This window comes from Sus scrofa, chromosome 10 (assembly GCF_054392235.1).
Source record: "Sus scrofa isolate SSC_HxYL_T2T_F1_AM1 chromosome 10, Sscrofa_HxYL_maternal_Yorkshire_Landrace_v2.0, whole genome shotgun sequence".
Classification (NCBI taxonomy): Eukaryota; Metazoa; Chordata; class Mammalia; order Artiodactyla; family Suidae; genus Sus; species Sus scrofa.
This window is the reverse complement of record NC_139392.1, coordinates 71,771,496-71,797,633: the sequence shown is the minus strand read 5'-3', so window position 1 is coordinate 71,797,633 and position 26,138 is coordinate 71,771,496. Positions and strand designations below refer to the sequence as shown.

General features: G+C 45.2%; 1 protein-coding gene across 44 annotated transcripts in view; it reads right to left on the bottom strand.

Annotated features, from left to right (window-relative positions):
- The window catches only part of RSU1 (Ras suppressor protein 1), an 883,461-nt gene that overhangs the window by 848,159 nt on the left and 9,164 nt on the right, over positions 1 to 26,138 (bottom strand). For 40 of the 44 annotated variants that reach the window (XR_014817908.1, XR_014817911.1, XR_014817897.1 and 37 more), the window contains exon 3: positions 5,835 to 5,885. The exons of the other annotated variants lie outside the window; for them this stretch is intronic. Coding sequence is in view for 2 of the 40 variants with exons in the window: in XM_021064827.2 (XP_020920486.1) it covers positions 5,835 to 5,885 (51 nt within the window). In the remaining 38 variants the exon portion in view is untranslated. The remainder of the gene's footprint in view (positions 1 to 5,834; positions 5,886 to 26,138) is intronic. 44 annotated transcript variants of the gene reach the window in all.

The window sequence follows — 26,138 nt, the reverse complement described above, 5'->3', positions numbered from 1 at the left end:
GACAGGGTTTCTAAGTTCAAGAAACTTATGGTAGAATTAACTGTATGAAAAGATTAGTATTATTGAGATCTTAAATATATAAAAACTAAGTTAAAGAGTAACAGGCCCTGAACCAGAGTGCCTAGAAGAGACAGTCACTTCCCCCTTTTGAGAAGTGAACTTCAGCTGAGCCCACAGTGGGTTGTCAGGTGGTAAAAAGCACCCATGACTGACTGCGACACTAGCTTTCCCCACTGTGGTCTGGGTGCCTCTGAGGAGGTCAGGCAATTCTTGGAGACAAGGCCGATTTGGTTCCAGACCACAACAAAGCCATTACTGCAAAAAAGGGTTTTGGCTTCCAGTGTCTGTAGAAGTTATGTCCACACTGTACTGCTGTCTTAAGTGTGCAAAGCATTCCATCTAAAAAACAAGCTACCCACCTTAATCAAAAAGGGACACACGAACCTTTCCCCAGAAAAGAAACTCATGCACTTGGAGAACAGACTTGTGGTTGCCAAGGGTTGGGGGAGAGGGAATTTGGGGTGAATAGATGCGAACTATTGCCTTTGAAATGGATAAGCAATGAGATCCTGCTGTACAGCACTGGGAACTCTATCAAGTCATTTATGATGGAGCAGGATAATGTGAGAAAAAGGAATGTATACATGTATGTGTGACTGGGTCACCTTGCTGTATAGGAGAAAATTGACAGAACACTGTAAACCAGCTATAATGGAAAAAAAAAATCATTTTTAAAAAAGTACTCAAAAAAAAGTACTTTCTCTCTGGAGTTCCCATTGTGGCCCTGAGGGTTAAGGATCCGATATTGTCTCCGTGAGGATGCAGGTTTGATCCCTAGCCTCGCTCAGTGGGTTAAGGATCCGGCATTGCTGAAAGCTGCAGCATAGCTCGCAGATGCAGCTCGGATCTGGTGTTGCTGTGGTGTGGCACAGGTCTCAGCTGCAGATCCAATTCCACTCCTAGCCCAGGAACTTCCATATGCTGCAAGTGCAGCCCTAAAAAGAAGGGGAAAAAAAAGGTACCTTATTGCTAAAAAATGCCATTACCTTCAACAAGTTGTCACCTTGTAGCTGGTGGAGGGTCTGAAACAATACGAGAACTTGCAAAGTGTGACATGGAGACACAAGTGAACAAATGCTGTTGGAAAAAAAATGGTGCCAACAGACTCGTTCAAGGCAGGGTTGCCGCAAACCTTCAACTTCAGAAAAATGCAATATCTGCAAAGCCCAGTAAGGCAAAGCCCCCAGTGAAACCAGGTGTGGCTGTTCCATCTCTGCCCTTCACTTCTTACATAGGAAGGCAGCCTTGTTACCGAGAAGGTGACGTGGACATCCACTTTGTGGACGTAAGGTCAAGGTTCTCTAGCACGCTCACAGTCCAGCACATTCAACATGAGTCCAGAATTAGTTCAGAAACCAAAGTGTGTGGTGGCCACATCTACGCACGTCCGTACATGGATTAATCCTGAAGAAACTGTCAGGTTCCTACAATGACCACTTCACCTGAGGCCAGCTGTCCCCCCTCCCCCCTGCCACCCCCGGCCCTGCCTGGCATCTACCTGCTTCCTTCCATCCACCATCACTGCTTGACATGACCCATTCCTGAGCAGCCACTACGTGCCCAGCAACAGGCATTCAGAAATAAGAGATGGCCTCTGGCTTCAATAAAGCTGGAGGGGTACCTGGAGGGAGAAAGCACGGGGGGGCAACAGAGGGACAGGGAAGTGCCACACTGGTGTCAAGAGACCATGAGGAGTTCCTGTCGTGGCTCAGCAGAAACGAACCCAACTAGTGTTCATGAGGACGCAGGTTCGATCCCTAGCCTCTCTCAGTGGATTGAGGATCCCGTGTTGCCATGAGCTGTGGTGTAGCTCGCAGACACGGCTCAGATCTGGCATGGCTGTGGCTGCGGCACATGCCAGGAGCTGCAGCTCCAATTCCACCCCTAGCCTGGCAATTTCCATGTGCCACAGGTGCAGCCCTAAAAAGTAAAAAACAACCACAACACAAACCGTCTATGAACATAGGAACTGGGAGACAAGAGATTTCCAGTTGGCCAGGGCAGGCAGGGGGTGGAAGGTGGGGAGAAGGCAGAGGATGCCCTGCAGGGGGGGGCAGGGAGGGGGCAGGTGTAGGGGGCAGTTGCAGGCTCAGGGAGAGAGGATGGAGGGGAGGAAAGCCTGGCTGAGGGGAGGTGAGGCAGAGCAGGGAGCTTCTGAAATCAGAGGAACAGCGGCTCCTACTGGGGATATGTGGGATTACAGGCAAGCGTGCAGGGACCCAGCAACTCAGGTGGTTCTGCAGGCCTGGGGGGAAGACCACATCTTTACCCTCCAACCATTCGCACTGGGCCTGAAAGACCCAGATTTCCTTGCTCCTCTGCCTCCCGCCTCCTTAAATCCATCACGGATTTAAGCAAGTTGTCACAGGCACAGTCATTCCCCACTGACTTCCCCAAAATGTGTCAACACTGCCCCAATCCTCCAGGAGCAGCTGCATGATGTGGGATCTCAGTTCCCAGACCATGGAATCGAACCTGGACCGTGGCGGTCAAAGCATCAAATCCTAACCATTGGACCACCAGGGAACTCCTCCAGTCCCCCAGGCTTAAATGTTAATCATGTCATAATTGAGAAATAATTACAAGAAACCTCTAAGAGCGATTAGATTGATCATCTTGAAAGATTTTTACAAACTGAGATGTTGAAAACTTAGAATTTCTGCTCACAAAAATCTTGGGAAATGTTAAAGGTCATCAGCCCGCTCTCCTTCCTCATGGCCTCAGGGATGTTGCGTCCTCAATGTCAAAACCACCAGCAGGGAGTTCCTGCTGTAGCACCAAAGAACCAGCCTCATCTCTGGAGCACCGGAAGGCAATTTCAATCCCCATCCCAGGACAGTGGGTGAAGGATCCAGTGTTGCCGCAACTGCAGCACAGGTCGCAACTGCAATTCGGATACGATCCCTGGCCTGGGAACTTCCATGTGCCACAAGGTGGCTCACCACCCCCCCACCACAAATAAAACCCACAAGCAGGAAAAAGTGGTCAACTGAGTGCCAGGCTGTTACATCAGCCCCACAGAAACCAAGGAGTCAGAAGGTATCCCCAGATAAAGAACCCAGTTTAAGTAAGCTGGTCACTGATTCCATAAGTACACAAGTGGAGACATCAGCCAACAAAGTAATTGGCAAATGAAGAGAAAACCACACAGACTTTTGCAGGATACAAGCAGTGCCGAGGGGGTTATCTTCCAAGTCCCAGTGGTTTGAACACGGGGCTGTCAGCCAGACCCCATTAAAAACCACGGAAAGTGAAAGACACTGATTACAATAAAAAGTGACAGGAGGGTGGGCTCACCCAGCCCCTGTAATGCATATTTATATTTCCATCAAATGGACATATTTACTATAAACACTGGAAAACCACAGCAAAGCCATTCACTTAAATGCCAGAAAAATAGTAAAAGATGCTAATTTGACCTTAGTGGAACAGATTGGGTGTCACTGACACTGCTCACAATGGTATGAAACAGAATTTACCAAGACAATTAATTAGAGTGTACTGGATTATATCAAGAGTGTCTCAAATGGGAAAAAGAAAAGAAAAAGGGAAGAAAAAATATAAAGTTTGGACCCATATACAGTGAACCTCTTGAACAGCAGACACAATTTAACTCTGCGTTTCTGCCTTCCGAGATGAATCTCCTATCGCACGCCTGGAAAAAGAAACTGATCCCTTGGTCCCTGAGATTTCTCTCCTTGTGGACATTGAAAAAACAGGAGTTCCCGGGCAGCACAGCAGGTTAAGGACCCGGCGTTGTTGCTGCTGTGGCACAGTTCGATCCCTGGCCCCGGAAGTTCCACATGACAAGGGCACGGCCAAAAAAAGAACAAAGAAATAAACTACAACCATCTGAAAAAATTTTTTAAGGACCAGATCAAGAAATGATATAACAGGAATAAAACACGTTTGGCTTTCTTGTTTCAACATAAACTGTCTTTCGCTCCAATGATGACACAAGATCTAACAGCGGTAGTAAGCTTGGCGATGAAGAAATATTTTCATGAACTAGATGACAGAGAGCTTTAGGAATTTCTGTTCACAGAATCCAGGGGAATTTAGGGATTACGCAGTCCACCCTTCAAAACAAGCTGCAAATCCCCTCTGAACTGGGATTAGAGTCTCAGGGGAGGGCCAGGACCATTTGCTCCAGAAACAATGAACGTGGCAGCATAGTGCCTGGTAGAAAAATGATCACATGTGACCGGCCACCTTCGTTTTTAGCTGCTGGGACTCCCAATTCTCAACCATGACATTTGCGCCTCTCCGCCTCTGCCTTACAAATATGCGCTGTTCTTTTTTCTTTTTAGCTAAACATAATCAGTCTGTCTCTTGCACACAAGGGACCTGAACTGCCACTCTTAATTCTCAATCAACAGCCCTTATTGAAGTGACATCGCTTCAAGCTGTGGATGATTCACACACACATGCGCGTGCACGCATGTACACACACACACACACACACACACACGCGTGCACAAATACACAATCATAACACAAATCCCCCCACTTGACATCCTGTGTGGTTTCCCTGGACTCTGGAAAGCTCCCCAACAAATTCTTGCCACATGATTGGAAAATCATTCAAGTCTGCAGGAAATAAGGCAGGCACAAAAAAGTGACAGTCAATTAGAAAGGAGAAGCGAGAGTGAGTCCCTGTTATTAAAATCTTTAAAGCCACGGCTCTAAGAATAGAGTGATGAGCCCACATCACTCACACAAGCTAGGCTTTACAAAGAGGTATGAAACCTACTCCACGTCAACCCTGCCGCTGCCAATGCTCAGGACAATGTCCCTCAGAAACCAGACTCAAGAACTGGAAAGAGACAGACGCAAAGGTATAGAACACAACTCGTGCTCCCCCCACTCATCACGCAGGGAAGGAAAGTCTATCAAGTCACATTTTCCCCTTTGGAGGAGAAAATATCAATGAAAGCAAAGAACTCTCGTTCTAGTTTGTTTTTCTTTTAATGAGAGTTGCAATGTTTATTTCAGGTTCTCACTCTTTTTTTTTTTTTTTTTTTTTTTTTGCCATTTCTTGGGCCGCTCCCGCGGCATATGGAGGTTCCCAGGCTAGGGGTCCAATCGGAGCTGTAGCTGCCAGCCTACGCCGGAGCCACAGCAACACGGGATCCGAGTCGCATCTGCAACCTACACCACAGCTCACGGCAATGCCAAATCGTTAACCCACTGAACATAGGGCAGGGACCGAACCTGCAACCTCATGGTTCCTAGTCGGATTCGTTAACCACTGCGCCACGACGGGAACTCCTTTCTTTTTTCTTTTTTGCCACACCCGCAACATGAAGAAGTTTCTGGGCCACGGATCAAACCTGTGCCACAGCAGTGACCTAAGCCACAGTAGTGAAAATGCAGGATTAATCTACTAGATCATCAGAGAACTCGCTACTCTAATATTTTTAAGTGCTTTTTTTTTTTTTTTTACCCCCATGAAATAATAACGAAAGTCCCAGCATTTCAGGTCACAGTAGCATTTACCACGCCCGAAGGGGACCATTTCCAGAGAGGAAAATAATGTCACTGCCTCTCTTCCATTTACACGCATGATAGGGAAGAAGCCTCAAAACAGAGCAAATGACAAAACACAGGAAGGCCCCCTCCGCCCAGGTAACTTAGTGTCACCCAAGTAACTTTTCCGTTTGCTCCAATGATCATTTGTCGTGAATGTCTTTAAAGGAAAAGAGCACAGCTGGCAATATGACCAGTCCCCCAAAGGCAGAAACTGTGTGAGAGAGAGGAGGGTGTTGACTTACTTGTCAGCTTGTTGTGGCTGAGGACCAGCTGTGTGATGTGGGCCAGGGTGACTGTAAAAAAGAAAAAAAATCGCAGTCAGTTCATGGACCCAAATCATCCCTATGCGAGATTCGTGTCACAGGAGCAAAGGTGACAAGGACCAGTGGGCTCCCCTCTGTGAACCTGGTCCTCCGGCCCCCACCTGAATAACCCGTCTGGGTCCTAAGAGCCCATCAGGAGAGCCGGCCCAGAGCCTGGAGAGGAACAACGCCCTCTGCTGGGCTTCAAAAAGTACACCATCCAGATAGAGACCCCTGGGAGTTCCCACTGTGGCTCAGTGGGTTAAGGACCAGGCATTATGTCTGTGAGGATGTGAGGATGCAGGTTCGATCCCTGGCCTCACTCAGCGAGTTAAGGATCCAGCATGGCTGTTAGCTGTGGGTTAAGTGGAGCTGCAGCTCCAATCTGACCCTTAGCCTGGGAACTTCCATATGCCGCAGCTGCAACAGTAAAAAGAAAAAAGAAAACAGAGACCAGAACAGAGAAGGCCCACAGCACGTTGCTTCCCCTGCACCCATTATCAGCCCCCAAATTCCCCTGCAGGCTCTTGGACGATCAGAGAAGAACCTCCCATGAGTGCCTCCTGGGTTTTGGTTGACATTTCAAAGCACCTGCAGAGGGATCACCAACTTCGAACATTATCATGGAGGCTCATTCTGCTTCAAGAGACACCAGCTTTAAAAAAAAAAAAAAAAAAAAAATGTTTTTTTCCAACTACCAAGAAAGAAAATACACCTATATCCAGTTTAAAAAAAAAAAAAAGAAAAAAAAGCCAGAGGGAAAAAAGTGACCCATCTTCTACTTTGGGTTCTAAAACTTCACAGTGTAGTCAGCAAGTTATACGTATATTTCATTTATGGGTGAGTATATATGTGTGTGTTATATACATATATATATTAAATTAAAATATAAATAATTATACATAATTTATTAATTATACTAATTAAATACAGTGTACTTTCTGGGGGGTTTCTCTAGCAATATATGTTTTTTAATTTTATCATGGTATAGTTAATTTACAATGTTGTATAAGCTTCAGATTCACAGCAAAATCAATTGGTTATATACATTCTTTTTTCCCATATAGAGTATTACAACACACTGAGTAATTTTCCTACACTATAAAGTAGGTTAAATACAGCATACTTCACAATTTTAAAAGTAGATATATTAAACATACATAGAAACATCTCCAATATTCTTTCTATAAGAGCATTTTCTTAGTGCAACAGAGTTTTTTCCTTAAAGGGATAATAAGACAAATATTTCTTTCTCAAGAAAGGTCTCAGTGTTGGGCCCCTGCAACCTCGAAAAAAAAAAAAATTATTTGTCACCCCTGACCACAACTTTGGAGTGTCTTTTTTTTTTTTTTTCTTTTTTCCCAAACTACCACAAAGTTAAAGTTCAAAATTTGAACCTCTGAACCTGACCCATTTGAAACGAAGCTGTCTATCAGCCTGGTGTCCCATCAACTTTAGGTTACTCCTGCATAACCAGAACACAATCATCAAAGTCAAAACTGAGCATAACACATCATTACTGTCTAATCCTGAGGCCCCCATCCATGTTTCACCAAGTGTCCCCAACAGGAAAAACGGATCCAGCTCAGAATCCACATCACATGTGGCTGACAGACCTCTTTCAGTCACCTCTATGTCTGAGTACCTGTTTCCTTGACTTTCATGACTCTGGCAAGTGTGCAGCCTGCAGGCCAAGTTATTTGGTATTACATCCTCCATGTGGTTTTGTCCTTTGTTTATTCTTTTTTTTTTTTTTTTTGGTCTCTTTAGGGCCATACTTGCGGTATGTGGAGGTTCCCAGGCTAGGGGTCGAATCAGAGCTGCAGCTGCCAGCCTACACCACAGCCACACCAACGCCAGATCCAAGCCTCACCTGCGACCTGTACCACACTCATGGCAACACTGGATCCTTAACCCATTGAGCAAGGCCAGGGATCGAACCTGTGTCCTCATAGATACTAGTCAGATTCATCTCTGCTGAGCCATGATGGAACTCCATACTCTTGATCAGATTTAAGTTAATGCACCTCTGGCAGGAATACTAAGCAAGAGCAATCTTCTGACTGCTCCCTATCGACTGGCTCAGGGTTTCAATCTGCCCATCACTGTGACCATCCCTTCATCACTTATAGCTGCCAGGCTTCTCCACCGTAAATTTATAAATTCCCCTTTGTAATTAGTAAAATGGGGGGGAGAGCAGGTTTTGGCTATGCCTGCGGCACACAGAAGTTCCAGGGCCAGGGATCAAACCTGCACCACAGCAGTGACAATGCCAGCTCCTTAACCACTAGGCCACCAAGGAACTCCAGGGAGGGTATTTTTAAACAATATAAAGATCCCTTTCCACATGCATTTCATGGTCCCCAACTGGGCCAATTTTGATCCTCAGAGGACACCTGGCAACGTCAAAGACTTTTTTTCTCCCCTTCATTTCTGCACCTGCAGCATATGGAAGTTCCCAGGCTAGGGGTCAACTGGAGCTGTCACCGAAGCCTACGCTACAGCCATGGCAACACTGGAACTGAGCCACATCGGCGACTTACACCGCAGCTTGAGGCAACACTGGATCCTTAACCCACTGAGCAAGGCGAGGAATCAAACCCACATCCTCACAGACACTATCTCAGTACTCAACCCACAGAGCAAAGCCAAATCTTCATGCAGACAACGCTGGGTCCTTAACCCACTGAGCCACAATAGGAACTCCTGTCTGAGACATTTCTAACAGCTGTAGCCTCTAGAAAATCTAAACTTTCATATGTGGCCCACATTACATTTCTGTTGCACAGCACTGACCTAAAGCAGTGGCATCTAGCAGGTAAAGAGCCAGAGATGCTGTTAAACATCCTATAAGGTACCAGGCAGCCCAGCCCAGAACCATCCAATCCACGATGTCCATGGAGCTGCTGCTGAGAAGTCGTGGTTCATTGACTCCTATGTGTATGGCTTCGTGGTCTCCTGGTTTAGCCGATGGGTTCTATCATTTACTCAGATTATGCCGATGTTCCCCCTGGTCCCAGATTTGGCCAGTGGGTGCCCATCCAAACTGGCCACTAAGTCCTTCAGACATGTCCCCCTCACTCAGAGCACGTCCCCGCTTTCTGGACAGAGACAGTCAAGTTCATCTTGTACATTTGCTGCCACAGCCCTGGAATCAATCAGCTGTTTCTCCACTGAGCTCCGCTTCTTTTTTTTTTTTTTTTTTTCTTTTTGTGGACAATAGTACTTACAAATCACAATCTGGGCACTAGATGTGTTCACTGTTACCTGGGGGTTCCATATTCTCAGAATTCGAGAATACATACACACACTCACACACAGAAATTTCACTATATTATTGATAATCACAAGTTCACACCAAGAGACTAATTCTAATACAACTCGTCACGGCTCCTTCTAGCTTTCTGGCTTTCCAGTTTGTAATCCTTTTCTGTAACAGCGGGAACTCTGGCTTCCGGTATCTTTCAGCTACTCACACATGCAGTCAACCCTCCTACATGTAACTGCATGAGAGAGCTCTCTTAGCGCTGGATTGGGACCACTCCACGCTGAGCTGTGCAGGAACCCCTGGAGGTCTGGTACTGACCCTGGGTCAAGATCAAGACAAGGAGGAGTTCCCATCGTGGTGCAGCGGAAATGATTCCAACTAGTATCCATGATACTCGATCAGTGGGTTAAGGATCTGGTGTCGCCACAAGATACTGTGTAGGTCGCAGAGGCACCTCAGATCCCACACTGCCGTGGCTGTGGTATAGGCCTGAAGCTGCAGCTCTGATTTGACCCCTAGCCTGGAAACTTCCATATGCTGCAGGAGTTCCCTGGAGGCACTGTAGGTTAAGGACCTGGAGTTATCACCACAGGTGCTCTGATTACTTACAGCTGTGGCACCAGGGTCTATCCCTCCCTGGCCCGGGAACTTCCTCAGGCCATGGGCTTCGTCACAAAGAAAAAAAAGAAAGAAAGAAAGAAAGAAAAGAAATACACACACATTTCGTGGGCTTCCAGATTCTGGCAGGACAGAGACAAACCCTTAGCATTGCCTAAGTGCAGAGGGCAACAAAGCTCTCTTTGTTTTGTCCTTAAGGAGGTGACTTCTGCAAGTTTCTAAGGTTGGGGGCTGGGTGCCAGGGCAGCCAACCCTGTGATGAGGGGGATGGAACTTTCAGCCCCACCCCTGGCCAGTCACTTCTGATCCTGATCTAGAGATTCAACACAACCCCAGCAAAAATCACAGCCGAGTTCATTTTGCAAATGGCAACAACATAATTCTAAAATTTATATGGAAAGGTGAAAGACCCAAAATAGCCAATAACATACTGAGAAAGAAAAGCAAACTCACAAAGTGGACACGCCCCAACTCAAAAACTTACTCTAAAGCCACAGCAATCAATTGGGGAAAACACAGACACACAGATCAGTGGACCAGGAGAGACAGAGCCCATCAATACAGCCAAGTGATCTCTGACAAAGGATCAAAGACAATTCACTGGAAAAAAAGGACAAGCTCTTCAACAAATGGTGGAGTTTCCATCGTGGTGCAGCGAAAATGAATCCAACAAGGATCCACGAGGTTGCAGGTTCGATCCCTGCCCTTGTTCTGTGGGTTAAGGATCCAGCGTTGCCATGAGCTGTGGTGTAGGTGGCAGACACGGCTAGGTTCTGGCGTTGCTGTGGCTCTGGCTTAGGCCGGCAACTACAGCTCTGATTAGACCCCTAACCTGGGAACCTCCATATGCTGTGGGTGTGGCCCTAAAAGGACAAAAGACAAAAAAAAAAAAAAAAAAAATAGTGCTGGAACTTGACATTGACAAAAGCAAAAACTAAGGAAAAAAAAAAAAAAAAAAAAAAAAAAACCAGGAGGTTCCCACTGTGGTTCAACCCTAAGGAGCCAGCTATTGTCCATGAGGATGTGGGTTCAGTCCCTGGCCTCGCTCAGTGGGTTAAGGATCCCAAGTTGCTGTGGTGTAGGCCACAGCTGTAGCTGCAATATGACCCCTAGCCCAAGAACTTCCATATGCTGCATGTGAGGACCGGAAAAAAAAAGAAAACTGGCTATTTTGATCATTTCCATCAAGGAGCCAGGCAGGCACTGGATGGATACTGAGCAGGCACACTCAGGGTGCCAAGAGTCTCTTCCCTTGAGATTCTCTCAAAAGTAATGTCACCCGTATACCTGTCAGATGGGCCAGTCCTCGACTGCACCCACTCCGCTGTCCCTCTCAAAACGGTCCTGGTTTGGACAATAAACCACTTTTCATCCCTCAATTTAGGTAACACCGACTAGGCGCCAAAACCCTAAACGGCAACGTATCAAAGGATCGTGGGCACAGGAGGGTGTATCTGAAAGGATGACGGCAGGTCAGGAGACATCACTAAAAGTGGGATGACACGTCCAAAAATGCTTTAAGGCATGGGAGCTGCAGTCGTGGCTCAGCAGAAACGAGCCCGACTCGTATCCATGAGGATGCAGGTTCGATCCCTGGCCTCACTCAGTGAGTCAAGGGAGATGATCATACTCAGTCAGAAAGGACAAGACAAATGCCCTGTTACCACTTCTACGTGGGATCTAAAATAGGGCACATATGAACCTACCTACAGAACAGAAACAGACTCACAGACATGGAGTCTTGTGGTTGCCAAGGGGGAGGGAATGGGAGGGACTAGGAGCTTGGGGTGAGTGCATGAAACTATTCCATTTGGAATGGATAAGAATGCAGTCCTACTGTACAGCACAGAGAACTATATCCGGTCTCTCAGGATAGAACGTGACAGAAAAGAATATAAGGGAACATATATATATATATATATATATATATATATATATATATATATAGCTGTACAGCAGACACTGGCAAAACATTGTAAATCGACTAAACTTTAATAAAAAAAAAAAAAATTGAGTTCCTGCTGTGGCTCAGCAGGTTAAGAAACCAACTGGTATCCATGAGGATGTGGGTTTGATTCCTGGCCTCACCCAGTGGGTTAAGGATCTGGTCTGCCATAAGCTGTGGTGTAGGGCATAGATGTGGCTTCAATCCAGCGTTGCTGTGGCTGTGGTGCAGGTCGGTGGTTATGGCTCCAATTTGACCCCTAGCGTAGGAACTGCCATATGCTGCAGGTGTGGCCCTAAAAAGACAAAAAAATAAAATAATTTTAAAAATTAATATAAAAATAAATAAATAGTTCTAGCTTCAGAGAAAGACATTCATATCCAGAGAAAAAACAAACGGAGCCAGGATGAGACAAGGGGAGTGAGACTTGAAAACACACCCAGTGATAAAGGACTTGAAAGTTCTGCAATCTTGTCAGAACTGGCCATCTCTGGGTGCCAACGGATGATTCTGGAACATCTGCCACAAAAAACTGGGACGCAACCGTCCATCCATCGCAGAGGCTGCGTTCCCCGTGGAGGCAGTCAGAAAAGCACCGCTATCATCACAAGGGATGTGGGTCACCCCCTTTCATCAGGTCCTGTGTACCCAAAGACCACACTGGGAGACAGCCATACCGCCTGGGATGTTCGAGGAGGGTCACCTTGGAGTCATTTTTCCATTCCAGGGGGGACCCTTCAAATTCGGCGCACCTCTGCAGATCATACTGTCAACACGACAGCGTAATCAAACACTCCGTTGATTCAACTCCTCCCAAGGTTGTTGACCAAAAAGAAGGAATCAGAACTTAAAATACAGGATGGTTCAAAAGGCTTTTGCGTTTTGGCTCCCAGTAGGCTAGAAATAGTGACAGTCCGAAATAACCCTGATGTGGAGACTCTGCAGGGATGCGGGAGACTGGCCACGGGTCAGCATCATGCAGCCATGCAGACCGATTTAGGTCCTGGGTCTCCACGATGCACCATTAAAACGCCTGCCTGTGTCCATGCTGACTTTATTTCACCCTCCATAGAAGGAGAGAGATTCAGATCTTCCTAAATATGCAGCTTCTGACAATACCTTCAAGTGAAGACACACAATAGAATGTTTCAGACCAAGACGTAATACAAATATCATATTCATCAACACACCCAGAGTCACAAAAAAATATTTCTTTTGAACTCTGTTCATAATTTAAAATGTCGGGGGCAAGAGGAAAGGTCAGAATGGTATGAAAGCTTTCCTTGACTTCCCCCACACACTATCACAGTATAGCAAGTTTTGAAAATGGGTTACTTTTGTATCATTTTTATTAGACTCCATATATAAGTGGTAATGATACAGGGGGCACTCGTTAGAGCAGGGAGTACTAGCTGGAGCAGGGTGTGCTAGTTAGAGCAGGGTACGGGTCTCCCAGCTGAAAGTGATGCAGGCACCTCATACACCTAAGGGAAAAGTTATACTCCTTGTGCTTCTTTTAGAAATGACAGTTTAAAATTAAACGGCTTGGAGCCCTTCTATGTGCTCCTCCCTGGCGTAATGACACCCTCAGCACAATCACCCGTCAGCTATAGCTTAGACACCTACAGCCTGTGCATCAAAGATTATTAGACAGCCCTAATCCCTGACCAATATGCCCTTTCCCCAAGTATTTTTATTTTAGGAAAAATCGAGATATGATAACCCGGGATCATGCTGAGATCTCACGACACCAACCTCGATGACTCAAGATTCTCCCCAAAAAAAGAAGGCATATCTGCCCTCAACCCTGATTCTTATCCGGAACGCTGTTTTTCTCCTTTTTACTATGATACTCTTCCCAATGGAGGGCAGAGTCTTTAAGACGTTAGCCTGCTGGGGCCGCCTCTGCCTGGCAAAGCAATCGAAGCTCTTTCTCTCCTTCACCCAAAACTCTGTCTCTGCGTTTCTATGGACACCGGTGGACAGAGTCTGAGTTTCAGCAACAAAAGGACACTGTGGAGCCTCCCCTCCAGACACAACGAACAGACTGTCCCCCTGAGCCCCCGAGGGAGTGTGGCCCTGTCAACACCATGATTTGGGGCTTCTGGCCTCTTGAACTATGAGGGAACAAATTCCCATAGTTCACAGTAATTTGTTACAACAGGCACAAGAAACGAATACACCTGGACTTCAAGTAAAAAAAAAAACAAAACTAAAACAAAAACAAACCCTTTTCAGCATCTAAGAAAAAAAAGACTAAGTGTTTATCTAAGAAAATAAAATTAGATCATCAGACTTCTGGACAGGCACGCAATAATGCAGAAGAAAATAGACTAACACATTTATAATACTCCAGGAAGTAAATTATGAGTCTTCAGATCCAGTAAGACTGACTTTCAAGGAAAAAGGCACAAACTTTTTATCTATTATCTATATGCAAAACTCAGGGAGTACCTTCTCAACCCTTCCTGAAGAATCTACCAAAGCAGAGGCTTCAGAGCAAATCATCAGAGATGCTGACCTGTGGGCTGTGATGAGCCTAAGTAAAACAATAAATAAAAATGGTATTATAGAAGTAAATTCATACACACTGGGTAATTAGGTCTGGTCTGATGTCACTCGGTTAGGAAATCATGAGAGGTTCAGCGGAGTCAGTGTGCCTGTCTCCTTTCTCGAGAGGCGGCTGTATCGACCCAGACACCTTCTCTGCTGAACACTGAGCCACTAATTTTGTCGAGTTTTGTTTTTTTTTTTTTCATTTATTACTTTCCATTATCACTGATGTATGGTGCTCAATTTCACATTAACAACAACACGATCTGATCGTACGTGTAGATACATATTTTTTTCTCACATTATTTTCCCTTTTTTTCCAAAAATAATGACTAGATGTAGGGATCCTGAGTGTCCCTTCCAGACTGAGAACCTCATGGCAGTGGGTCTGCTATTCCTCTGAGCACTGGCCGCCCAGCTCTGAGCAGGTAGATGAGGACGCTGCTACAGGCAGCTCAGAGAAAGGCCTAGAAAGGAACTGAGATCCCTGAATGCTACTAGGAGCAGAGATGCTCGCTGATCCAGCATACTCCTCCTGGCCTTGACATCATGTACAAGCCATGTCCTTGGGCTTTGAAGCATTAAGGCTTTTCCTTAGCCTCCCAGGCCTCTCCCTTCAGTCTCAAAAGGCTGACTTCGAGTTCCCTTCGTGGCTCAGAGGTAATGAACCCAACTAGTATCCATGAGGATGCAGGATCAATCCCTGGCCTCGCTCAATGGGATAAGGATCTGGCACTGCCGTGAGCTGTGGTATAGCTCGCAGATGTGGCTCAGATCCCCAGTTGCTGTGGCACAGGCTGGCAGCTGCAGCTCTGATTCAGCCTCTGACCTGGAACTTCCATATGCAGCACGTATGGCCCTAAAAAGAATCAAAAAAAAAAAAAAAAAAAAGCCAAGGACATGCTTTACGTAAAAAGAGGGGACAAAGTACCGCCACCAAGTCCCAGATACAAGTGGATGGGGACAGACTTTAGATACCCAAGACACCCCTGCATGACCTGGGCTTCTGTGTGCCGAAAGAGGAGACAAGAGGTGCGCCCCAGAACCTGGGAAGAGAGAACCCCAAACTGCCAACTCAGTCCACTAGAAAACACTGTGGACCGATATGAAGAGTGCAGCTAAAAATGGGCAGGATCTGTCCACCCAAAAGAAGAGGGCCTCTGTAAGAAGCGAAGGGACAGGCCAAGTCCAGTCCATGACCAGAAAAGGGACCACCCCTCCAGGAGAGGACCTGGAATTGAAATTAAGCAAGAAAGGCAAAACAGAGACCAACTGCGACACTGTGATTTATAATAATACAGGAGGCGGTCCCATTGTGGCTCAGAGTTAACAAACCCGACCAGTATCCATGAGGATATAGGTTCAATCCCTGGCTTTGCTCAGTGGGTTAAGGATCTGGTGTTGCCATGAGCTGTGGCGCGGGTCGCAGACTTGGGTCAGATCCCGCATTACTGTGGCTGTGGTATAGGCCTGAAGCTGCAGCTCTGATTTGACCCCTAGCCTGGAAACTTCCATATGCTGCAGGAGTTCCCAGGTGGCATGGTAGGTTAAGGACCTGGAGTTGTCACCACAGGTGCTCTGATTACTTACAGCTGTGGCACCAGGGTCCATCCCTCCCTGGCCCGGGAACTTCCTCAGGCCATGGGCTTCGTCACAAAGAAAAGAAAAGAAAAGAAAAGAAAAGAAAAGAAAAGAAAAGAAAAGAAAAGAAAAGAAAAGAAAAGAAAAGAAAAGAAAAGAAAAGAAAAGAAAAGAAAAGAAAAGAAAAGAAAAGAAAAGAAAAGAAAAGAAAAGAAAAGAAAAGAAAAGAAAAGAAAAGAAAAGAAAAGAAAAGAAAAGAAAAGAAAAGAAAAGAAAAGAAAAGAAAAGAAAAGAAAAGAAAAGAAAAGAAAAGAAAAGAAAAGAAAAGAAAAGAAAAGAAAAGAAAAGAAAAGAAAAGAAAAGAAAAGAAAAGAAAAGAAAAGAAAAGAAAAGAAAAGAAAAGAAAAGAAAAGAAAAGAAAAGAAAAGAAAAGAAAAGAAAAGAAAAGAAAAGAAAAGAAAAGAAAAGAAAAGAAAAGAAAAGAAAAGAAAAGAAAAGAAAAGAAAAGAAAAGAAAAGAAAAGAAAAGAAAAGAAAAGAAAAGAAAAGAAAAGAAAAGAAAAGAAAAGAAAAGAAAAGAAAAGAAAAGAAAAGAAAAGAAAAGAAAAGAAAAGAAAAGAAAAGAAAAGAAAAGAAAAGAAAAGAAAAGAAAAGAAAAGAAAAGAAAAGAAAAGAAAAGAAAAGAAAAGAAAAGAAAAGAAAAGAAAAGAAAAGAAAAGAAAAGAAAAGAAAAGAAAAGAAAAGAAAAGAAAAGAAAAGAAAAGAAAAGAAAAGAAAAGAAAAGAAAAGAAAAGAAAAGAAAAGAAAAGAAAAGAAAAGAAAAGAAAAGAAAAGAAAAGAAAAGAAAAGAAAAGAAAAGAAAAGAAAAGAAAAGAAAAGAAAAGAAAAGAAAAGAAAAGAAAAGAAAAGAAAAGAAAAGAAAAGAAAAGAAAAGAAAAGAAAAGAAAAGAAAAGAAAAGAAAAGAAAAGAAAAGAAAAGAAAAGAAAAGAAAAGAAAAGAAAAGAAAAGAAAAGAAAAGAAAAGAAAAGAAAAGAAAAGAAAAGAAAAGAAAAGAAAAGAAAAGAAAAGAAAAGAAAAGAAAAGAAAAGAAAAGAAAAGAAAAGAAAAGAAAAGAAAAGAAAAGAAAAGAAAAGAAAAGAAAAGAAAAGAAAAGAAAAGAAAAGAAAAGAAAAGAAAAGAAAAGAAAAGAAAAGAAAAGAAAAGAAAAGAAAAGAAAAGAAAAGAAAAGAAAAGAAAAGAAAAGAAAAGAAAAGAAAAGAAAAGAAAAGAAAAGAAAAGAAAAGAAAAGAAAAGAAAAGAAAAGAAAAGAAAAGAAAAGAAAAGAAAAGAAAAGAAAAGAAAAGAAAGAAAGAAAGAAAGAAAGAAAGAAAGAAAGAAAGAAAGAAAGAAAGAAAGAAAAGAAAAGAAAAGAAAAGAAAAGAAAAGAAATACACACACATTTCGTGGGCTTCCAGATTCTGGCAGGACAGAGACAAACCCTTAGCATTGCCTAAGTGCAGAGGGCAACAAAGCTCTCTTTGTTTTGTCCTTAAGGAGGTGACTTCTGCAAGTTTCTAAGGTTGGGGGCTGGGTGCCAGGGCACCCAACCCTGTGATGAGGGGGATGGAACTTTCAGCCCCACCCCTGGCCAGTCACTTCTGATCCTGATCTAGAGATTCAACACAACCCCAGCAAAAATCACAGCCGAGTTCATTTTGCGAATGGCAACAACATAATTCTAAAATTTATATGGAAAGGTGAAAGACCCAAAATAGCCAATAACATACTGAGAAAGAAAAGCAAACTCACAAAGTGGACACGTCCCAACTCAAAAACTTACTCTAAAGCCACAGCAATCAATTGGGGAAAACACAGACACACAGATCAGTGGACCAGGAGAGACAGAGCCCATCAATATAGCCAAGGGATCTCTGACAAAGGATCAAAGGCAATTCACTGGAAAAAAAGGACAAGCTTTTCAACAAATGGTGGAGTTTCCATCGTGGTACAGCGAAAATGAATCCAACAAGGATCCACGAGGTTGCAGGTTCGATCCCTGCCCTTATTCTGTGGGTTAAGGATCCAGCGTTGCCATGAGCTGTGGTGTAGGTGGCAGACGCAGCTCGGATCTGGCATGGCTGTGGCCGGCAGCTATGGCTCTGATTAGACCCCTAACCTGGGAACCACCATATGCTGTGGGTGTGGCCCTAAAAGGACAAAAGACAAAAAAAAAAAAAAAAGAAAGAAAGAAAGAAAGAAAGAAAGAAAGAAAAAGAAAAATGATGCCGGAACTTGACATTGACAAAAGCAAAAACTAAAAAAAAAAAAACAAAAACAAAAACAAAAAACAAACCAGGACATTCCCACTGTGGTTCAACCCTAAGGAACCAGCTATTGTCCATGAGGATGTGGGTTCAATCTCTGGCCTCGCTCAGTGGGTTAAGGATCCCAAGTTGCTGTGGTGTAGGCCAGAGCTGTAACTGCAATGTGACCCCCAATTTACATATGCTGCAGCCCTAAAAAGAAAACAAATACAAAACTCTAGACACAGAACTTATACCTTTGACACACATTAACTCAAAGTGGTTACAGACCTAAATGTAAAATGCAGAAGTGTAAAGTCCTGAAATACAACACAGGGGGAAATCTAGGTGGCCCTTGCTCTGGTAACGACTTCTTGGTTGCAAATAAAAAGCACTATCAAAATTAAATTAAAAAAAGTTTCCTGAGACTTCACTACAATTCGTAACTCCTCTTCTAAGAACCACAATCTTAATGAAATGAAAAAAGAGCTACACACTGCGATGAAACTTTTGCCTGACCTTTTTTTGCATTAGGATTTCTTTCCAAAACACAGAATTTTCAAAACTCGGTAAGAGAATAAGCAACCCAATGTAACAATGGGCCGAAGACCCGAACAGATACCTCATCAAAGAAGATGCACGGATGGCAAACAAGCAAAGGAAGATGCTCCAACTCACACACCATGAGGGAACTGCACGTTCAAACAAGATACCGTCACACGCCTACGGGAATGCCCAAAAGCCAGCATGCTGAAAACACCCAATGCTGCCACGGATGTGGAGCAATAGGAACTCTCAATGGTCCAGCCATTTCAGAAGACAGTTTGTCGGTTTCTTATTAAAATCAAACACACTCTAACGAAACGATCCAGCAATTGTGTTCCTTTGCCTTTACCCAAAGGAGTCCAAAAATGATGATCCCCCAAAAATCCGTACGTGGATGTTTACTGCAGCTTCGCTCATAACGGACAAAATTTGAAAGCAGCCAAGATAGCCTTCAATAGGTGACAAGATAAACAAATTATGGTGCATCCAGACAATGGAATTTTACTCAATAATAAAAACATACTAGCAATCGAGCCAAGAAAAGACAGCAGAAGAACCTTAGGTGCATACTGCTACATGAAAGAAGTTTTTCTGGAAAGGTTACACACTATACGATTTTGCAGTATCACATCCCGGAAAAGGCAAAATTATAGTGACAAAAAATTTCAGTGGTTGCCTGGACTTCAGTGGGAGGTAAAGAGGAAGAGAAGAAAAAATAAATAGAACACAGAGGGTACTGAGGGCAGCAGAAACGATTCGGTAGGACATTACGCATTTGTTAAAGGCCACAGGGTGTGAGGACACCAAGGGCAGACAACAATGTACACTGTGGATCGTGGTTAATAATAATGTGTCAACGCTGGTCCATCGACGTCAGCAAAGGTACCACTCTGATGCCAGATCAACAGGGGAAACTGTTGAGGGTTAGAAATGGGAAACTGCTGTAAAAAGTGATTTTTTTTCTTTTAATTTTTAAACAACTTTTTTTAGAAAAAAAGGAAGAAGGGGGGATCATATATGCACAAAATAACTGTACTCAGCAACATTGGCAGTGGTTAATATTAGCTCTGCTGACTGGGTATAACATCAACTGTGCTAATAAATCAAATATATTATAAGATATTCTACCATCATGAGTATTCCTTTTTTTTTTTTTTTTCTTTTTTTTTGTCTTTTTGCCTTTTCTAAGGCCGCTTCCCACGGCATATGGAGGTTCCCAGACTAGGGGTCGAATCGGAGCTGTAGCTGCCAGCCTATACCACAGTCACAGCAACAAAGGATCCGAGCCGTGTCTGCGATCTACACCACAGCTCACGATAATGCCGGATCCTTAACCCACTGAGCAAGGCCAGGGATCAAACACACAACCTCATGGTTCATGGTCAGATTCGTTAACCACTGAGCCATGATGGGAACTCCATCATATGTCTTCTTGAGCATCAGGATTCTCAGAGTGCAAGAAAAGTGGAGACACGGTGGGGAAGAAGTAAAAGCCTTGCGGTTCCATATTTGAATTGGACCTACCAGTGTGAAGTCATTTGATATTTTAATCTTCACATATATGTGCATATAGGTGTGTGCACACATATATGCATATATCTGTATGTATGTACACACACACACACACAGCTCTGTCCACTGAAAAGGCCTAAAGATCATGAACAACCCAGGAAAGATGAGTAACCCCTGGAGCCAACTGTGGTCCTAAAACATTTCCCATGAAGACAAAAATAGTTTCTGGAGTTCCTGTTGTGGCGCAGAGAAAACGAATCCAACCACTAACCATGAGGTGGTGGGTTCAATTCCTGGCCTTGCTCAGAAGGTTGAGGTGCCGGAATTGCCATGAGCTGCGGTGTAGGTCACAGATGCGGCCCGGATCTTGTGTTGCCATGGCTGTGGCTGTGGCCAGCAGCTGTAGCTCTGATTCAACCCCTAGCCTAGGAACTTCCATATGCCTCAGATGCAACCCTAAAAAAGAAAAAAAGAAAAAAAAAAAAAGTTTCTATGGGAAGTGCTGATTCCAGGTCCAGGATGAGAATTCAGGGACACAGCCGGAATAGCTTGTTACCAGAGATGCTTGTTGCCAGAAAGCTGTCAAAGACAATCTTTGGTCAAGGCCAGAGGGTAGGAGAGCCAACAACAGCCCAAGGCAAAAATCCACAATCTGCACTTGAACAAGGACAATAGCTGTGAGACTGGTGGGCAGGGATGCAAACATATTACTTTTTTTCTCTCTTTTTACGGCCACGCCTGCAGCATATGAAGTTCCCAGGCTAGGGGTCCTATCAGAGCTGCACCTGCAACTTACTGGACATGGCATCGCCAGTTCCTCCACACACTGAGCGAGACCAAGGATCGAACCCGCATCCTCTTGGATACCATGTCGAGTCCTTAACCCACTGAGCCACCATGGGAACTCCACACATTATTTTCGAAAGCACAATTTCCACATTCAGAGTTTCTCCTTGAATTGGTCTGGAGTGTGGCTGGGAGCAATGGAATGTTTAGACGTTCCCAAGGTGAGTCCAACAACCAGACAAGTTTGCCAGTGGCCAGGATAGACAACACTGATCTGCGAGCAAGACGCCCCTCAGAGAAAAAAAGTGAGTAGTTGTTCTCGGCAGAGGGCAACGTTGGGAGCAAGCACCTGGTTTGGCCTGAGCAGCACAGTCTGTGTGAAATTACTCTGCATCAAGAATGTTAAGCTTTGGGAGCTTCTGCTGTGGCACAATAGGATCAGTGGCATCTTGGGAGCAGTAGGACGCAGGTTCAATTCCTGGCCTGGCATAGTGGGTTAAGGATCGGTGTCACTGCAGCTGCAGTTTAGGTTACAATCTGTGGCTTGGATCTGATCCCTGCCTTGGAAACTCCACATGCCATGGAGTGGCCAAAAAAAAAAAAAAAGAATGTTAAGTTTTGGCTTGTCATCTAAGTTTCAAATATTTTTCCCATTTGGGCAATGCTTGCTTTCCTTTTTTTTTTTTTTTTTTTTTTTTTGTCTTTTTGCCTTTTCTAGGGCTGCTCCTGCAGCATATAGAGGTTTCCCAGGCCAGGGGTCTAATCAGTCTAATCGGAGCTGTTGCCACCGACCTATGCCAAAGCCACAGCAACGCGGGATCCGAGCCACATCTGCAACCTACACCACAGCTCACGGCAATGCTGGATCCTTAACCTACTGAGCGAGGCCAGGGATCGAACCTGCAACCTCATGGGTCCTAGTCAGATTCATTAACCACTGAGCCACGAGGGGAACTCCTTGCCTTCCATTTTAAAGAGTATACAAAGGAATTCCCTGGTGGTCTAGTCTTTAGGATTCCAGGATATCACCACTGACATCTGGCGTCAATCCCTGGGCTGGGAACTGAGATCCTGCATCAAGCCACTGCATGCTGTAGTCAGAAAAAAAAAAAAAAAAAAAAAATCAAGGGGTATACAAGAGCACCCCCCCCCAAGACCCTAGTCTGTAACCGACGGAAAGGAACATGAGATCACATGGTCACAGCACCACTACTAGTGACAGCTCTAGCCTGGGAGTGACCCACCTGTCCACAGCAGGACGGCTGGGTGAACTTGGCGGGGTCACAGCCTGGACCTGCCACCAGATTCACATCACAAGTGACTCTCAGGAACAAGATGCCGAGCTTGAGAATCAGGCAGGAAATCGTGCGTGCTGTCACCCTCTTACCCTTTCGTGACGCACATCCACAGGCAAAGGGAGCCTATGCTGTCAGAGGCAGGACTCCGACTAGACGGGCCAGTGACTGGGAGGTGCCGATCATGTTGCGTTTCTTGGGTTGACAGCCTGTCACACTGGCCTGGTAGACATGCCCTCGCTGCCATGAACACTTCAGTAGAGGTTTTTTAAAGTGGATTTTTTTTTTTTTAACAGCATGTGCATGTACTGGGGGAAGAAGAAGCTTCTTGTTTCTTCGGCTCCACAGCAAGAGCATGGGCAGGTCGGCATCCCCGAACATGTTCCTCAATCGATACAGAATCAGAAGCCCATTTGGGGCAGGTACGCAGCTTCTAGAAGGGGACCAGACACCAGTAGGCACCCAGTGTGCACTTGGCGGATTAGCTGTTTTATCTTCGCAGGTGCACCGGTCTGTCACAAATCTCAGTGACAGGAAATCGTGAGCTAACCACACAGCTTCTGAAATCGGACTGCCTGGCTTCAAACCCTGACTCTGCTCCTTACTCGTGCAAGGAACTTGGTTCTCAAAAGCTCTGTGACCTCAGCTGTGGGCTGGATGATGAAGATGGACAATGATGATGACAATGGCAATCCTAACTGTGAGGCTGAAAACAAACAGTCCACGTGGAGAGCTGCAGACAACGCGCGGCCGGTCAGCAGTATGTGTGGGTATTTATGCACTCCTTGTATTTCTTTCTTCTTTTCCTTTTTGGCCACCCCACAGCACATGGCATTTCTAGGCCAGCGATCAGATCCAAGGCACAACTTCGGCAACATCAGATCCCACTGTGCTGGGCTGGGGATCAAACCTGCGTCCCAGTGCTCCCAAAATGCCGCCAATCCCGTTGCACCACAGAAGGAACTCCTCATTGTATACATTTTTTAATTGTCCACCATTTTTATCGAATAAAGAATATGCAACTTGAGAATACATAATAAGTTAAAGAAGCATCTTTCACAGGGCCTGAAGACTGAGATGTGTAGTTACAGTTCTTAAAAAAACCAACGCAGGGAGTTCCCTTATGGCTCAGTGGGTTAAGGATCTGGTGCTGTCACCGCTGTGGCTTGGGTTGGCTGCTGCAGCACAGGTTTGCTCGCTGGCTCAGGTACCTCCACAACCCGCCGGCATGGATGTGGAGATTCCATCCAAAAAAACAAAAATTAAAAATTAAACTAACGTGGACTTACTATTGTGGCTCAGAAGGTTAAGAACCTGGCACAGGTTGCAGATGTGGCTTGGATCTGGCATTGCTGTGGCTATGGTGTAGGCCAGCAGCTGCAGCTCTGATTCGACCTGTAGCCTGAGAACCTCCACATGCTGCAGGTGCAGCAGTTTAAAAAGAAAAGAAAAGAAAAGAAAGAAAAACCAACGTACATGCAAACACTTACAAATCAGCCATCTGTATACTAAGGTTGCAAATGATGTCACCAAGCTATGGCCTGTACTGTGCTCCGAACAACCAAGAGGCCGAGATGCCCTCTAATTCCCTACCTGGTCTGAAGTGTGCCTTTCATGTGGCCCAGGTTACCCTGAAGAACCATCCTGAGTTCGGAGGAATCATTAATAGATATGCAGAGAAATATATTGAATGAAAAGCCACTTTACGAGGCACCAGTAAACGACAACAATGGTTGGTGACGGTTTCGTGCAATGCAGGTTGATTCTGCTGTGATGCGTGCACCAGTATTTCCCCAACAAGATCCTCTGCAGCACCACACTTCATAGGGTTTCAAGCTAATGTTCTCAGTTTAAAGACACAAGAAATGAACTAATATACAGTAAACAAAGACCTCCCCTAATTCAGTTAAGATGAAGAGTTTTTCAGAAAAGCTTGAATAAAGGGGGAAGGTGCAGAGTTAACTCTGACCAGATAGAGGCAAAGCTGCTTCTAGTGTTTTCTTCCACCGGGTGCAACAAGGTGATAAAGCCATGTTTCCAGGCTGGCAAGCTGCTGGAATGATGCATTTTCTTGGTCTAGCACAGTGTTTTTCAAGAATTCTGAAATGGGGAGTTCCCGTTGTGGCTCAGCGATAACAAACCAGACTAGGATCCATGAGGATGTGGGTTCGATCCCTGGCCTCACTCAGTGGGTTAAGGATCCGGCGTTGCCACGAGCTGTGGTGTAAGTCGAAGACCCGGCTTGGATCCCACATTGCTGTGGCTGTGGTAGAGGCCGGCAGCTGCAGCTCAGATTCGATCCCTAGCCTGCAAACTTCCATATGCCATGGGTAAGGCCCAAAAGAAAAGAATTCTGAAACTGAATGGCGTGAGGTGACGCCCACCATCTGGGCAAGCACAGGGCACAAGATTAGAGCAGGAAGTTGTCAGACCCACTGAAGGGGAGCTGGGACTTGCCTGACCTTCTGTCTGCTCATCTGTAAAACGCTGATGGTCGTCTTCTGCACCAAAAGCCGAGAAAGGATACAAGTATGTGTCATCCAGCACCTCGGACGCCTACTTCACAGGCTGAACTACGGCCCCTTCAAACCCCTATGCCGAGGCCCTAACCCCCAGCACCTCAGGTCGGGATGGAATCAGGAGAAGGGACCTTCCAAGGCGTGATGAAGCCAAACCCAAGCTGGCTGCCACCCTCATGCAAACAAGCAAGTGGACACACAGAGGCCCTGGGACACCACGTGAGGACACAGAGGTGGCCGTCTGCAAACTAAGGAGCAAAGCCTCAGAAGAAACCAAGCTGCTGACACTTTGCTCTGGGATGTCCAGCCTCCAAGACCATAAAATAGAAACGTCTGTCTTTCACGCCCCCAACCCCCGCCACCGCAAGCTGCGGTATTTTGTGCGGCAGCCCAAACTGACGAAGAAAGCAGGCGATGGTACGTCACTATCATTTGTGTTCTGGGCTTTACCGACGCCTCAAATCCAAAGCGCTGTTCTACACTGTTGAGCATCACACACGGATGCCACCTGCCTCAAGGGGCTTGGCCAATTCCATTCCATCCCCATCTTTCCTGGGGCAACACCGCAACTCCTCAGCACCTCTGTGCTCCAAAGGCCCTGGTACCATCAGGGGAGGCTTCAGGCCCCAAGGCATCTATCAAGCCATATTAAAGATGCTCTGACCAGAGAGATGCCACAGAAGGATCTGGACGTCATGAAGGAGGCAATGGTTCAGGCAGAGGAAGCAGGGGCGGAGATTACTAGGAAGCCGGAGAGACAGGAGAAGAATCGTTTGAAGAAGAGAAACCAACAGCAGGCCACCACTGCCCTGACAACCTCAGAAAACAGGAGACGAGACAAAGACCCCAGAAGAGGAAGAAGCCAAAGCCCGGGGAGGTTCCTCAAGAGAATGGAATGGAAAACCGGTCTGTCTCCTCCTCCAAACCCATGAAAAACAAACCTTTTTCCAGGAGTTCCTGTTGTGGCTCAGTGGGTTAAGAACCTGACACCGTGTTCATGAGGATGCGGCTTCGATCCCTGGCCTGGCTCAGTGGGTTAAGGATCTGGTGTGGCTGCAGCTCTGATTTGACCCTTGACCCAGGAACACCCATATGCTGCAGGTGTGGCCTTAAAAATAAAATAATAAACGGAAAGAAAATTAGCAATCATTTCCAAGGAGGAGGTGATCTTGAAGAGACAGCTGGCAGTGGACGTCTTGCCAAGAGGAAAAAATCTTTTCCCAAAGTACATCAGTGAGTGACCCTGAAGAGTCAGGAAACTGGAGGGTCCCCAGGACAAAGAGGAGATTCTCTTCCAACGAGGGGCCACTCAGCAGTGGACCTGAAGACGCTGCTGCCA